Consider the following 16270-nt stretch of genomic DNA (forward strand, 5'->3'; position numbering starts at 1 on the left):
AAGCTTGAACTTTTTTTAATAACTGCCTATCTCAGTTGGTGAACTGTGATGTGCTTCATGCCCATGCTCACAAGGAGGTTTCAAGTTCGAGCCTCCTGGCTGTTACCTTCCCCCCTCCCCCCCCTTTAGTAATAATAGTAATAGTATATAAGCTCCCTTTCCCAAAAAAAAAAAAAAAGAGCTTGAACTTTTAGCTGGAGAGAGAACTAGTATATGAAGACATCAAAAGTCCCAGAGTGAGTCGATGCGAGATAATTCTGAACATTCCCTTGCATGTGTTGCACTTCTTTTCCACGGCCATACACCCAAAAGCGGCCGAACTTGGAAGTGTTTAGAAACTAGAGTTACTTGATGTGGGGTTATTCGTAACAACGTTTTTGAAATTGCCCCAAGTGTTTTTTAACATATAAAATGTTTCACACTTCACTTGTTTGCAAATTATATCATTTGGATGCGTTTTTGCTTTGTTTTTTCTTCAATGCTTTTTTGTTTATAAAAAAAATCAAAAACACAGCTTGTTTCACCGAAGTGGTTCACTGAAACAACCAGAATTCCGAAATATTTAAATTTTGGGATCAAACCCTGAAGGCCACAAAAACAAAACTTATAAGTTTGTCAGGTGTTTTTAAACTCTTGATCCTGTTCAGAAATCTCAGCACTTTGAGTATTGATTCAATCAACTGTCCAATAATGCATTCTTTCAGCATTGGTTCAAATAAACTCACGACTGTAAATATCAAATTCATCAATTCTACTGGATTACTACCACAAGTCTTTAAAAAATATTTCCACCAAAGGCACAATTATTGAATTCTTCCAATAGCCTTAAAACAAGCAGATATAGGAAAGGTATTCTGTCAGTAACCATAATCAAACACAATGAATAATTTGAGTGGCAATCACAAACTTAACAGCTCTGCCTCAGACAATTAATGAATGAGTGCTACCAGCTCCACCTCATACTTCTCACTCAAATAGTTGATAATTTGAACTCAGTAGCACAGAGGTTTCAGGATAACTATAGTTTCACGGCTTTTCCAGATTAGATAATCCTGAGATGGATAGTTTGCTTTAACCACAATAATCTGCATGGATATTTTCTAGAAACAATTAGAACTGAAGATCTGGAGTTTTAAGTACAAGAGCAAGAAATGATGGAAGATAAATTAAAATTATTGCTCAGTATTCAGCATATGTGATGTGTAGCAACTTTGAACATCCATAACAAATAGAAGTAACAATTTTATCTGGCAAACCAGCCAAGAAAACTGTACATCCATCACGAGACATACATGAACCTACACCATTCTACATCAAACACCCAAAAGATTGGGGGGCTCCTCCACAAACTCTCTCTCTCTCTCTCTCTCTCTCTCTCTCTCTCTCTCTCTCTCTCTCTCTCTCTCTCTTTATATATATATATATATCTACACACATTTGGATATGGCCCTGATATATAATTTTTCTTCCAACCCCTTCATGAGCTAGAGCATTTACTAGGGTGTTCGGACTACAAGGTCACCAAGAAAAATGAGGTATTCTCCTAGTTACATAGTGATTCAGATATACCAATCAGATGTGTTAGCATCAAAGGAATGTCGAAATCTATGGACATTCACCTTATCACCAATGCCAAAACCCCTTAAATGATAAGATGAGCCTAAGACACTGGAAATAGTTGTTAGTCCTTGAAGGAATGCATTAACTTCAGCAGTACTAAAACTTCCCTTCCAATGGCATCCAAAAAAGCAGACAATATTTCCATTAGTCCCTACACACTCTTCCAAGAGTAGACTACATTGAATTGCCCAAACCACTTCTGTCAAAATTTAATTTCTCTATTATGTCCAGTGGATCCTTGCATTCATTCCTAACTCTCTCTTAGTGGGGATTGGAACTCATACCTGTGCTCATTGTCTGATCATATAGTCAAAAGGAATGCCTCTTGATATGTGCTGTCCTTATCGCCTCACAAATCTCACCTGCAAACTCTCTTGCCTAGATATTCAGTTGTTTCTTTCCTCTCAAATACTCCATAGAATCTCTGTGACAGTATACCTCCACAGGCTCTCATCTCTAGTTCCAAAGGGAATAAATCCCCAGATACCAGAAAGATCTGAAAAGTCCATCGGATCTGTCCAGCAAATATAAAACAACCACAAGAAACAATGCTATACTCCCTTGACAAAGTCTAAGATTGCTTAAATCCAATTTATATTAAAAGAGTTATGTTCTGGTCAAACTTTATTTGTTGTGCGCGAATGCTATCAAAATCGCTCTGAATGAAAATATTTTTTTAGGTATAAAAACAAATGATTATTTTACCGCTCCTTCAGATTTTAGCAATGTTTTACCATATTAAGATTTATGGAATTTTTAGATTTGTGAAAAACCCCAGCAGTAGAAAGTTGAAAATTTCACCTACTGCCGAAAAATCCAGGTTTTATTCTTGAACTGGGGGTTTACTTTTTATCCTTTTGAAATTTGATTTTCAAACTATTTTTATTTGATTCAAATGGGGTATATTTGCTTATTTATGAATAATAACTTTAAGTAAATGAAATAACAAATAAGGGATAATTCTAGTTCGATACCATTTCCAAGAACAGTATACACTACCAAACTAGGGTCAAAACCAAAAATACTATTTTGAGTATTATTTATGCAAAACTAATGCACGGATTGGATATAAAATGTCAAAAATAGGCAGCACAGCAAAAATCAAGGCAAAAAAACTTCTAGGCCTCGAAACGAAGGTTTTGAGTTAGCCTGGAGAAAGTACCAGGTATCTACCGAGATATGGTTGAAACCTGGCATATCTCGGTTTCAGTGCTAGCCGACACCGGCCTCGAAACCGAGATTTAGAAACTTGTCTACAGGTAGATAATTCTTCGTCAATTAAACATAATTCTTTTTTTTTTAATATTAAACATAGTTCATTGTTGAGGTGCACTTTTTTCCATTAATTGGACCTCAATAACATATTAACCTAAGTATTGCACTTCAGAAAATGTCTAATGAATTTTATTTTCCATAATATTCAAGTCTTAACAAAAATCAATGCTATACAGAACTCCTAATATACATAATATATTGGCAGCAACTAAGTCATAAACATGAAGGTTTTATAAAACCTATGAATTAGGAGAAAAATAAGTTGCATGAAACCCCAATTAAGGTGTCAAATTTTACCCCATTCTGGATTGTGTATAAGCACAGTTTCCAGGAGCAATGCATCATTTTGATCCCTGAACCACATCTCCAGTGAATCCACAAGAAACCTTGACATAGATGATACAGCAGAATTGCTGGCCGAGCATGAAGCAATCAATTGAACAATCTCAATTTCCTCCTGTATGACATTCCAATCAACCAAAACTAAAGCAAGTTGGATAAGGCACCTTTAAGTGTCAAAATGAGATGCTTCCACGAGAACTGCTAAAATATTCTGTTTTTATATGATCTTGCAAAATATATAATAAATAAAAAAAAATATGAGTAATGTTAATCATTTACATTGTTTGTCTGCAGTATAAACTGCAGGAGCATTTATGTATTTTGGTCATATTAATAAAACTATATATATATGAGGAACCGAGAGAAGGAAAGAGCACAATACTCTCTTTTCTCTTATTTTTCATCTATAATCAGTTTGTGTCTCTCCTTTTTTTATCATGCTCTGTGACAAGTGTCAAACTATACCTGATCCTGTCAATTTCTACTAGATTTTCCTCTTTCTTTCTTCCTGTAATCAGATATTGATATCGATTCTCAGATTCCTGTATCTTCTGAATTTTGAGAATTAATGTCAGTCATTTTCTTCTCTTTCCCTGGAAAGTACAGACCTACAATGGTTTGCTGCTGTTTGTGAGTGCTTGGTTATGGCGTGTCTGTGCTGTAATTTGCAAGCCTCTAATCAACATGTATAGAGGCTACTCTGTTCAATGTGCACCAGTGCTTTACCCCATGTGAAGTGATTTTTTATTTGACATGTTAATTTGCAACATCTGGTAATACTTTCCTGATCAGCAATATGATCATTTTGTCAGAACTTGTTCTACACATAATCTGATTATTGTTTTTTCAGTTCTATGTGCCCCAAGTTCTGATCAATTTGATTTGTTTTACTGCTAGTTCTTGTGACTAATTTTATTGTTGTGTTTCTATGGCCAATCTTAATGATTCCAGGACAAATATCCAGAACACCAGATAATGTGATATTCAGATCAATAAATTCAAACTGGCTGCTTCTTTGAGGGTTTTGGGTCTTTGGGTATATCCCTTCTTTACACAAAATATTACATATTGAAATGGGGCTTTGCAAGAGAAGCAGAGATGGATAGTGTTCTCAAATGCAATGTATGCATTTAGTCCAAAAAACTAAAGAATATGCAGGGGACCGCTGACTGATCTGTTGGATCAGGTCACGCCAACACATCGCTCATGTGACAGTCTTTTATTTATCAAGCAACATGGAAGGTCTCTGGGGGTTCCTTTCTTTTTTTCCTTTCTTGTGAGAGACAGCTACTGCTAACAGCATTAATAAATTGGGAAATTACAGAAGAGGGACTACAAATCTCTTCAGGGCAGGGGGCGTTGAATGAGACGAGAGAGATGGGGAGAGGAGGGGAGCGGGAGAGTGGCAGTGTGGGGGAAGGGCGGCAAGGAGAGGGGCGGGGCAGGGGCATTGAGAAAGACGAGATTTTGATGGTTAGCAGAAGTAAAACATAAATCAGAGCCTACATTAATCAAAACCGAAATGCAGATTTTGACCCATGGCAAGGTCTGAGAGAGAGAGGTTATCAGGTTCAGAACTGCAATGGCTTCTGGACCCGGCAAACTCTGAGAGAGACAAGAGATGGGGAGAAGGGGGTGGGGCAGGAGAGTTGTAGAACCCAGCAGTGGAGATCCCAGGGAGTGCCTGTGAGTTGGGGAGGGCCTGTTTTTCAGTAAGAAGGAGATGGGAGACGCGGCAGTGTAGGGGAAGAAGGGGGGGTTATGGGGTTTGTCGGGCTATAATCGAAAGTGTTCAATCGATTTGTTTCTCAATATTTGTTTTCAAGTTGCTCGGTTCATTACAAAAGAAGAGAAACATAAACCGGTGTTACCAAACATGTTTTTGTTCTTTATTGCTCCCAAAGAACAAAAGAATAACAGAAATACTTCAAAAGAGTGTTACCAAACAGACCCTTATTTGCTTGGCTTTATTATTTTTTTTATAAATATGTAACCAAACCCCCAATCGATTAGAGTTGACAAAGAAATTTGAACTGAAGATGTGTGTATGAAGGCTCCTCCCTTCTCTCTTTCTCTCTCCTCTCTGCCCCATAGCGGATCAATCTCTCTCTCTGCCCTTTCCATCAATCTATTTCTTCCTTCCTATTTCTTCTCCCTCCTGTCCTCTCTACATCTGTCTTTCATCTATCCTCAGACAGCATCCTTTGCCTCTCTTCCCCCATTGAAGACTGCTGGAATATCAGAACCTGCAAGCCTTTTCAGCCCTAGATTCAACTGAAAATCTCCTTAATGTGGGTCTGTGATGTGCAGATCAAATCCTTAATCTCTTATTTGAGGTCTACGGTTGGCTGCATCAGACACATTACTCAACTCTCCTAAACTAAACTTTATCTAACTGGAATATGACGAACCAAACTTGCAGCTAGTTCTCAAGTCCACTGCTTTCTATGTTTTGAACAGTTATCATTGAATGGAGATAATAATGATGATAATGAGAATACGAGCAGAACTAGTTAATGAAACAACTGAATCAACAAACAGTCAACCATGAATTCTCACCTTTGTACGGCTTCATCACCCCGTGAAACTGCAAGCTGAGCAAGTTGACGGATAGCATCAAAATTCTGTTGATCCATTGCCTCTTTCCCAAAAATAGCATCAGACAAGACGACTGCTGAAGCTCCTCTCGCAATATATGTCCCTAAGGATTCTGTATGAGAAGAAAACATTTATTGCACAGGAAAGGAAACTCCCAAAATGAATTACCACATCCATGCTTCACACACAATTACTGATTAAATATCAACTATCAAGAGTCGAGATGATGAAAAGAGTGACTAATTTGGAATCAAAAAAAAAAAAAAAAAAAAAAAAAAGGCTACAAGCATCCAGTTTCTTCTTTCTTTGGTATCTCAATTGAGAATATGAAATGAGCCCTGATAATATGGAATTAACAGAAGGCACATTGACTTGTTAACCTTCTTTTCCCCCATTCCAAATAAGGCACTGTTTTACTGAAAAAGAATGAAAGAAAGTATAAGGCCTTCAAAGAAGGAGAAGAGCTCCAAAGCTCAACCAGCTAACCCAGAACTGATACAACACACATACCATAGTTGTCACGGCAATAAAGCTACCCAAGGCAGTGGCTAGGCATCTAGACACCCAAGTTGTGTATGCTAGTTACATATAGTTAGTTACATGGAACATCTAACTTCTTCTCATTTCTGCAGGACACAGACACAGTGGTGCACTATATCATCTATAAGTCGTTTGAGTACGCCAGGGGAGCTGATCCTGTTAGAATGCATATTGTAAGAGTAGAATAGGAAATAGAATATGAAATAAGCATGTGTATTGGGTAATAATGAAGGGTAGTGATGTAGTTTACTTCTCTCGTTATCTAATGTGAATATAGGTGAGATGCAATAGATTATTGCCAATCACCCTTTCGTGAACAACCTTTCTTCTTCCTCTTCTTATTCTTTCTCTCTTGTTTTCTCTTCCTGGTTTGCTGAAACCTCTTGCAAGTGTGAACTGATTCGTCATCTCCAACACCATACACGAGCTGGAGCCCAACACAATCTTTTCTTTACAGGTGGAGAAGCTATACTACACTGTAGGATTCAGGGAGGAGATGAGAGAGATAGAGTTTCAAGGAGAAGCAGAGAGGGTTTCAGGGTTTGGGGGTGATGGTTTTTATTGATCATGATGCTTACGTTAATGAATTCCCCAATTTAATCAATGAAGTCTTCTGCTATTAACAGATGGTTCTTGATGGGTCAAAGTTTAAATTTATAAGGCCTTTTGAGCAATCCGGCTCCATTGTTATTAATGTTTGATTGAATATGTTTTCCCTGTGCGGTCCCAGCCGGATCTAGTGTCATGGTCCCACTAGGTCGGGGTATTTGGGGTCGTGACAGACTAGTTGATAGTGCAGTGGTGCCGTCAGATGAGATTTGCTGAAGCTGTGAAGCATCCGACCGTCAATGGGTTCATGACCCACTGTGGCTGGACCTCGATATTGGGATGGATCTCTAATGAAGCAAGAAAAAAAGAAAGGGAGGAAAAAATAAAAGGGAAAAAAACAGAAACAGAAACTACTGAAGAACTGTAGAAAGGGAAAAAATGAAAACTCGGAAGAAGCGAAGGAGACGAAGAAGAAGAATTACCTAGCTAAGACGATCGTGGACTCACCAGAATAAGCAGTGGTTCGGTTCCTTTATCAAAGTCGTTCCACGATCCCCTCCCTCCCCACCCTCTTTGGATTTCTTCTCCTTTTCTTTCATCTTTTTTTTTGGGGGGGGGGGGGGGGGGGTGGGGTGTTTACACATACATGATCCCATACATGACACAGTATGTAAACATTGTAAACAATCCAATCAAAATAGCATCCTAGTGCACAAGGCTCCCGCTACTGCAGGGTCTGGGAGGGATATGTATGTGTACGCAGCCTTACCCCCTACTTTGCAGGAGAGGCTGTTTCAAAGTTTCAAACCCACAACCAACAAGTTGCAATAGTGCAACTTAATCGTTACACCAAGCTCGTCCACCAAAAGGCATTAATTTTATATAACAAAAAAGTTTTTGAAAAAAATTTGAAGCATGGAAACAACAAGACATGCACACGCCCAAAACTTAAAAAACAGCTTTGTCGCCTAGGCGCCACCTACGTGATGCAACCATGGCATCATGAGCAGTAATTTACCAACACCACTCTTTCCCTCCAACGTCTTTCCCAGCAAAGCGCCTTCCAATGTGATGATGCCATTGTCCATTAATGCTCATCACCTCACTCCCACTCTCTCACATTGCCCCTCGCAACAACCCTCTACGACTTTATCTCTTCCCCGAGGCACTCTTATGCGCCAAGGCAATTCCCAACAGCTCTCTCCCCTTTTGAATTGGTTCTCTTCCCAAGTTCCCAAAGTGCCTCCCAACAACTCTTTTCTCTCAATGTCTCTCTCCCGAGGTTCCTTCTTCCAACGGCTCTTTTTTCTTTCCCTTATATATTAGAATTTTTGTTTGAAAAGAAGTTAAGTTTATGATTTTGTACCCTATACTTTTGGGTGTGCCATTGTGAGCTCCATTATGTGCTTGAGGTCCTCTAGTGGTGAGAGAGTCCTACACTTGGGTGAGTCCCCTAAAAACCCCAAAGTTAAGTGGTCCTATTTGACCCTTGAGTTAAGTGATCCTCTTTGAACCTTAAGTGGTCCTCCCTAACCTTTGTTATCACGTACTTGGTTTCTCATTTTGTAATAGAACTACTCTCCATTTTCTATCTATTGTGCATTTTCGCTTCAAGTGGCATCACTGTACCTAAACAACTATGACACCTACTTTTACTCATATTTTTATTGATGAATTTAACTTATAATCATTCTGAAAGCAGAAAGTGTAAAACCTAACACGATGCAGAGAAGAATGGAAATCGCAAACACAATCACACAATGCGCACAAAGATTTACGTGGTTCGGCAAGGTTGCCTAGGTCCACGGTGAGATGAGATCTGTTTCACTATCAATGGAGAATAGGGTTACAGTCGCTCGTTCCTCACACCTCTCTCAGATTTTCAATATAGAGAAAGAACTCTCGCTACAGATTTATAGCGAAACCCTATACAGGAAATTTACCGAAATACCCATATAGTCCTTAAAAAATTTTCCTTGGGGGCCTGCCGCCCCTGAACCCCTTCCGTACCTCGCAATAGTCCGAAGCGGGTCCAACAAGTGAATCACACAAGAGCCTCCGTGGCCCCCGGAGGCTCCACACAGCAATCCATCATAAGAAGTCAAGACACCAAAACCTCAACAGAAAGTGGGACAGATTTTCAGTGCCAAGGAGTATTTCACCAAGACATATGCTTGGCAAAGGTAAAATCTGCCAAAATAACCCATGTATGGCACCACATTGCTTCTCTAGGAAGCTCCAAAACTAAAGTTTAAATTGGATGGTTAGATTTATTTGTCAAGAAGTAAGAGATTGGGCTACTACTAAGACAAAGTATGTGCTCAGATATGCAAGGTCCATGGCCCTGCTGGCTGGGTATTCCAGTACTTGGTAGAGGCATTAAAACCTAAACATCACATTAAAGCTACTTGTGCACCATTATAATGTTACATTTTCATTATACCCCATAATTAAACTACTATATAAATCATGAACTTGAATGCGCAAGATAAATGGAAAAGTGATCAAAAAAATTGAAAGGCACGAAGATGATGAGGTAAAAAGAATTTGATGTAGTTCAAAAGAACAAGAACGCCTGTAGTGTGGTCAAGTGCATAGCGCACTTGGTAGCTAGTGGTGCGTAAAGGCCCATTGCTATCAGGAGGTCTTGAGTTCAAGTCTCCTGGTTCACATCCTACATTCCCCCCTACCTATCAAAAAAAAAAAAAAAAAAGAGAACGCCTGTAGCAAATAAGGCCATCGGATTGGACCAAGAATGGACCAATATTTTAATTTTGAGTGTCCAATGGGTTATATGGGCCTTGTACTTTAATATTTTTGGGTTACCATTGTAATGGGCCAATTCTATAAGCCCAAATTTTAGGGATTTAAGTCCTATACGGGATTAAGTAGTTAGTTACTATTTTGTAATGTTATATAGGAGTTTCTATTTTGTGGAAAACTTAAGTTGTAAGGGGTTTCTCCTACCATACATGAGGTTTCCTATTTTACTTATTTCATTGAAGTTATAAATAAAGAGTAGGGGATCACACTACCTCAACGACTTTGATTAAAAAAAAATATATGGTTGTTATGCTGTTTTCTTATGTGAAGCAGGAACTTCTGTGAGATGCAGAAAACCCTAGTGGGAAGCTAGAGGTGGCTGGTGAGAGAGTAGCAAAGCATGAGTGAGAAGCTTTTGTCATATCCCCCCTATTCTTATCCTTTCATATATCTTCTTATTTCTACCTTCTTCAAATCTGTTCCTGCGCATCCAAGTAGTTTCACGGTTCTATTTGATTTAATACTGTTAGAAGACTTTTGAAGAGAATTGCTGTACTAAATATCTTTATTACATCTGAAGTTTCTGTTGAACAAATACATGCTTGTGGTTCTCTGTTACTTCCATTATTGAACTGTAGCCCTGAGGTACTACATCCAGCCTTTGGATTGTTGAGATTTTTGGAATATATTAAGTAGTATTAAAGCTCTTCCTTTGACCCCAATATGAGCTTAATCTGTCCTGCAGATAGGAGATGTATGGCAGTATGGGTAGTTAGTTACTAAATCTGATGTATAGTTGCTATTTCTGTTGAGTTGCTGAACTATGGCTTTCATCTATACTGTTCTACATAATGAATGGAGGAATTGACCCTACTATGGTGCTATTCTGATTTGTGGTTGTGAAGATATAGCTTTGTTTCTAATTCTGGAATCTAGTGTCTAATTTGATTCTTCTAATCATATCTTCATATCCAACACTGGATTGGAATCAGACTTTGAGGGTTTGGAGTGCTAGGGGAGAACTAGTTATTGTAGTGGCATTTGGGACGAATGAGATTTAGTTTGGAAATTATAGAAGATTTCAAACAGCTGGTTTAAGCCCTGCGGTTCTGCATGAGGGTGGGATTCTGAAATCTACTATGGCATTAGTTTGAATCCATTAGAATTGTTACAGAGTTTCTCTCAAGGCCATGATCAATTTACATGATGAACCAATTCTTCAGTCATTGGAAAACCAAGGTCGTTTTAAAATAGTTGGATGCTGCTTTGACTACTGTTTAGACTTTTTCCTTTAGTAATTTTATTTTATTTTATTTATCTATTTATTTATTTATTTTTAATCCTTTTTTACCTTTTCTTCCTTCTACTGCTCTTCTGTCTATTACTGTCATGATCTTTTCGGATCCATGTAGCCGGCCCCATTTAGTTGGGATAAGGTTATGGTTGTTGTGGTAGTGCTTTCTGAATTCTGATTCATCGATTTTTGGAAGCCATTCCTAGTCTGGATGAATTTTATTGAGTGCCTGAACTACAGTTTCTTTCTTAATAGTGACGATGGTTTTATTTTATTTTTGTCCCTCAAATCATACATCTCCCATTATAGAAGAGGAAACTGAAGGTTGACACCACCTTCTCTCTTAATTTTATATGACATCATGTAGCAGGTTGATTGTCTGCCTAAGCCCCTCTTACTCACCTAAGAAGAAATAAAACAAAATAAAAATAGCATAAGTATTGTATGGTTCAAACTACGAACCTACTGTAATGCCCTGAGATGCAACCATTGGGATATGAGGGAATGGTTTCTTCAATGCCGATATATATTGAGCACCACCTAATGATGAAACAGGGTAAACCTATAAAATAAAATAAAATACATAAGAAAACATATTAAAATAGGCATACCAAAGCCTAACAGTTATTCAACGTCAAAAAACAAAAAAATGCTAAACTTATTAAAGCAACAAAGCATTTAGAACATATCTCATCGAAAATGACACAACCCATATTCTTTTATACTTGAGATTCTATCATCAGCACGTTAGCCTGACAGAAATTCTCATTCTTTATTATGCAGACTTGTAATGAATAGAAGGCTGAGAGATCAAAATTCGCCAAAAGGCATGAATATTTATGTTCCAATTGCAGAAATTAGGGAAATACCATGAGAACTATTTCTGTCCATTAAAGAAGATGATTAGAAACTATCTCTAAGATCACATATTCACATCCATGTCCCGACAATTAAAAAAAGATACAGAAAGATAGACTGACAAACAGAGAAATATGGAGAGGTAGATTGATGGTGTGAGAGGGACCTTGACGGTTATTGCACCGGCACTGTGTGCATTCAATACCTATAGATTCATAAAAGATGAAAATGAAACAATTTTAAATAGAAGCAAAAAGAATGTCCAAAATACAAACCCGAACAGAATGCTAGAAAACACAAAGTTCAGATTCCAGAATTGAAATCATCAGACAAAACAGGAATGGTCATTTTATCTTAAATCCTTCAAAAGGAATATAAAAAAATGACTAATTACCTCCGTTGGTGTCATTACTCCAGGGATATAAAGGACCTCCTCACCTCGGACATCATCCAGAATGTCCTGACAACCATAAGTATGAATAAAGAAACTCAACTAAGACAATTGTGGGTGAAAGAATCAAGATAGAAAATATAGTTCTACAATTGTACTTCACTAAAAGATGAAAAATGATCATAAGTTCTTAAGGCACACCTTGACCATTGCAGGGCTCATAAGGAACCTAGCCCCAGCTTTTATGGCATTTTTGGCATCAATTGTATTTAAAACAGTCCCAACCTGCAAAATCCTTATCATCATGAAACGACTCTTGCAAAACAATTCCAATAACTGGCTTGTATAAAACATGAAGAATATAGTGAATTTCAATCTACTGAGTTAGCAATATTATTACTCCAATAATAGATGTAGGATGGCCCCTCACCAATTCTTGTAAAACCTGTACAAGTGAAAAAGAGCTCATAAGTACTTTGCCTATTGGTCAAGTGCAGCCAGAAATCTTGAAAGAAATGCATATGTCGAACAACCTCAAACACACCAGGGGTGGACATGACAATCTCCAACTACACAATAAGAAATAAGAAAGAAAAAGAAAACCCACATGTTAGTGTCTCATAAAATATAACTGTATGACTTCAAGTAGATTCAGCATGAAAGGACCCAGTGTAGACATTACAAAAAAATGAAGAAAATTGGACTTCGAGAAAATTTTCGGATTATTTTCTTTCCTTTTTTTTTTTTTTTTTTTGGGGGGGGGGGGGTGGGGGGTTGGTTTGGACAGTCTCCAACTACAACATACAAAATAAAACAGAAAATGGAACACTGTCTTGTAAAATTTTAATTGTCTAATTCTAAGTAGATTCAGAATGAAATGGACCAACTATTGATATGGAGAAATTGAAGAAAGACTTATGTAAAGTTTTCCTCTTCTTTTTTTTTTTTTTTTGTGGGGGGGGGGGGGTGTGAGGGGTTTATTCAAGATTATGGGAAAAGCATTTCACCAATCTAGATGCTGAAATGTAATTAAAGTTCAATCAAAAAGGGTTGTCGACATTTCAATATTTCATTACCTTCACCAATTTGCCACGCAGAAAAATGGATAAACCCATTTGATAAAGGAACATGCATATCCCACTGGTCAATTTTCATCTCAAAACATGTTATAAACATTCATTAAAAATGAGTTTGAAGTGTACATAAAAATACAGAAATGCCATCAGATTCCATTTCAATCAAATCGCATTCATGTACTTTTATGAAACTTTAAATTCACTTTTAACCATTTTCTGCACTTGATTCACTGAAAGTTGACCTGTGAGATGGGTCTAGGTTACTCTATAACATGGGCACACACGCTTGTTGATCCATGAGTTTCACATGGAAAGGGAGCATAAGTAGATGATAATGATGATAAAACATCCACACCCTCATTATACACTGTATTACTCATTTGAAATTATGTGGGTCAAGATCACTGGTTTTGTGGGGCAGAACAGAACAGATTGTAGACCTGAAAAGCAAGCCCAAAAGGTGGAACAAGGAAGAGGAGGGAATTTTGGAGGAGATGGAGAGAAAATTAAAGGATCTGCTGGAAGAACAAGGGACTGCTGTCTCTGAGGAGGATCAGAGCAAAGGACCTGAATCTAAAAGAAAGTATGCAAGGTATTGCCAAACGAAGGAAATTCACTAGAGGCAGAAGTGCCCACTTACTGGCAGCCTGAAGGCAACGAAAAAACCAGTTAGTTTCACAGAATGAAAAATGCAGACGGAGGGTTAATTCAATCACCAAGTCAAGGGATGGGAGGTGGTGGAGAGGAGGAGAGCAGGGATGAGGAGTCGAATTATATTCAGGTTGCAGGAGGAAAGGTCAACAAAAGAATTCTACCACATGAAACTATCCACAAGTTAATTTTAGACAACAAAAGAATTCTACCAGATGAAACTACCCACAAGTTAATGTAGTCAACAAATATCACTCAAAGTATTTAAGTTTGGACCATATTAATAAAGAAGTTGAACCATACAGTTGACACACTGGATATCAGATTACAGTTATACACCGGGGGGGGAAGGGGTATGGATAATCTTCTAAACACTTCTGTTATAGATCAAGATGACAATAAAGTTCATCCACGAAGGAATTCTTTATGCCTTATGCACAGAAGACTCACAACCGAGATGCCACCTCTAAGTGCAGCAAGCGCAGCTTCCATTGCCAGCTCTGCACTAAAAACAAGGGATAGAAAAAAACAAAAAAGTCCTCAGTTATTGCTACAATATTTTCAAGCTTAATTTAAAATGAAACCTGAACTCACTCTATAGAAACTTTCCTTTAAATATATATATGTATTAGGCACTCCCTGAATACAGATTTTAATTTTCAGAAAAATAATGCTTACCAATAAATCCCTCATACAATCAATCATAATTCCATTCAATATTCATACATATGTGCACATATATGGAAGTATATAAGCATTTAAGCATGTTAGTGGGCCTACAACGGAGCAAAATTGAGTGCCACATGTACTGCCATATGGTAGAAATGGCCCACTGTTGTGATAGGCCGGGCAATGCAGGTACACCACTGCCTTCCCAAATTTAAAGCCGAAAATACAGTTCGGGATGAGGTTAAAAGTAAGAAGAAAAATCTTTATGAGAGATTTGGAGAATTTGAATTGAACAATGAATCAAATGCATTCATAAATATAATAGAACTACTATATCAACATAATCCTTTTATTATAAGACATTTTAAACTAAACCCACCAACACCACTCCCACCCCCACAGGACAAAGTTATCAACATCAAGACAACCCAAAATAATATAAAGAAATTCAAAGCAAAAATAATAACCAAGACGTTCAAATTAATCAAAAATGTACTTTTACAGTTTTTTTTCATTTATGGGATCAAATCAGTAGAAAAAGATAGTTATGATACAAAGCATATGAGTAATTTTCTCTCTCTAAAATTCAAATAGAAAGAATAACACAGGTGTGTAATTTCTAATCAGTCAAATAAACACAACGGCACCATGTAATTGATAAAGAGATTCCCAATAAGATTAACAGGGTTTGCAAATTTCTCATCAATAGCTACTGTTATAACGAATCATCAACCATATATAACTCTAAGATTCCAACTGTTTAAGAAGAAGAACCGTCCGGATTATCAACAAAAACGAACTATCTCTAACAAGAGGATAAAAGAAAAACTGATTACCTTTTGGCGCGAAGACAAGCGATGACTCCAGAATTATGGATTTCTGCAAGGGTTGTGGCGAGAGGAGACGAAGAGGGTTGCTGAGAACAGCAACGGGGGACGCTGATGTGCGCCGGGAGCAGATTGGGGCGCCCAATCGAACTCACAAAAGGTGAAGACAGTGAAGAGGAGTAGAAGCTCGCCTTAGCCATTGGAAATTTTGAGCGGGAGTTTAAGTTATCCCCAACACTTTATCCACTTTATACCCTGGTTGTTGGGCAGTTAGTTCTTTTCCGTTTCCTTATAAAAGCCCGGTTTGTCTAAACCGGTCGAACCGGGAAACCTAGTGCGTACGTGGGTGAACTTTTGGGGACTGCTTTTTAGAAGTCAATAATTCATCTACATTTCTCCAATACCCTTTACACATCATCTAAGGCCTGGGTTGAGGGATTCTCCGCTGATCATGGGTGAAAGAAAAGTCGACCTTATGATTTATGTGGATGTTTATAGAAGGGTGGATGTTTTCTATGCTGTAGCATAGGCTGTGCCCAGACACATGGGATGGCATTTCCACCATTCAAGGGGTTGGGTGGTCATTTCCCCACCCCCATGTGTCTGGGCAGCCTGCAGCCCTGCACAACGAATATTTTCCCTTTCTAGAATCATTATCGCGGAAGCTCTAGAAGGTAATCCTTGCAGGCTTCCAGATTTCTTTAACTTAAGGCTATAAAGACTTTAAATGAAATATTTCACCAAAAAAGAAAAACTTTAAATGAAATAATTTCATTGAATCTTACTCTCTAAACCTCCAAATCTGGCTATTGGAAGC

At 37.9% G+C, this 16270-nt stretch overlaps 1 protein-coding gene across 2 annotated transcripts; it reads right to left on the reverse strand.

Annotated features, from left to right (window-relative positions):
* Positions 1-3067: 3067 nt before the first annotated feature.
* Positions 3068-15712, reverse strand: LOC122657469 (KHG/KDPG aldolase-like). 2 transcript variants are annotated; one of them, XM_043852177.1, is made up of 10 exons: positions 15463-15712; positions 14408-14462; positions 12764-12799; positions 12631-12675; positions 12432-12515; positions 12234-12299; positions 12006-12044; positions 11444-11543; positions 5797-5947; positions 3068-3352 (listed from the first exon to the last, which is right to left on the reverse strand). In XM_043852177.1, exons 1-10 carry the CDS (start codon positions 15651-15653, stop codon positions 3328-3330), a joined length of 792 nt encoding a protein of 263 aa, XP_043708112.1. In that variant the 5' UTR covers positions 15654-15712; the 3' UTR covers positions 3068-3327. The 2 variants fall into 2 exon arrangements, with proteins under 2 accessions (XP_043708112.1, XP_043708111.1); XM_043852176.1 differs by lacking the exon at positions 3068-3352 and adding an exon at positions 5382-5534.
* Positions 15713-16270: the final 558 nt, after the last annotated feature.

This window comes from Telopea speciosissima, chromosome 4 (assembly GCF_018873765.1).
Source record: "Telopea speciosissima isolate NSW1024214 ecotype Mountain lineage chromosome 4, Tspe_v1, whole genome shotgun sequence".
NCBI classification, from domain to species: Eukaryota; Viridiplantae; Streptophyta; class Magnoliopsida; order Proteales; family Proteaceae; genus Telopea; species Telopea speciosissima.

Coding starts and splice junctions, on each gene's coding strand:
- LOC122657469 (XM_043852176.1), bottom strand. CDS start 15,653: ATGGCTAAGGCGAGCTTCTACTCCTCTTCACTGTCTTCACCTTTTGTG. Junction 12,516..12,630: donor ATCCTACATCTATTATTGGA/GTAATAATATTG, acceptor AGGATTTTGCAG/GTTGGGACTGTTTTAAATAC. Junction 5,948..11,443: donor ATCTCAGGGCATTACAGTAG/GTTCGTAGTTTG, acceptor CTTCTCATACAG/AATCCTTAGGGACATATATT.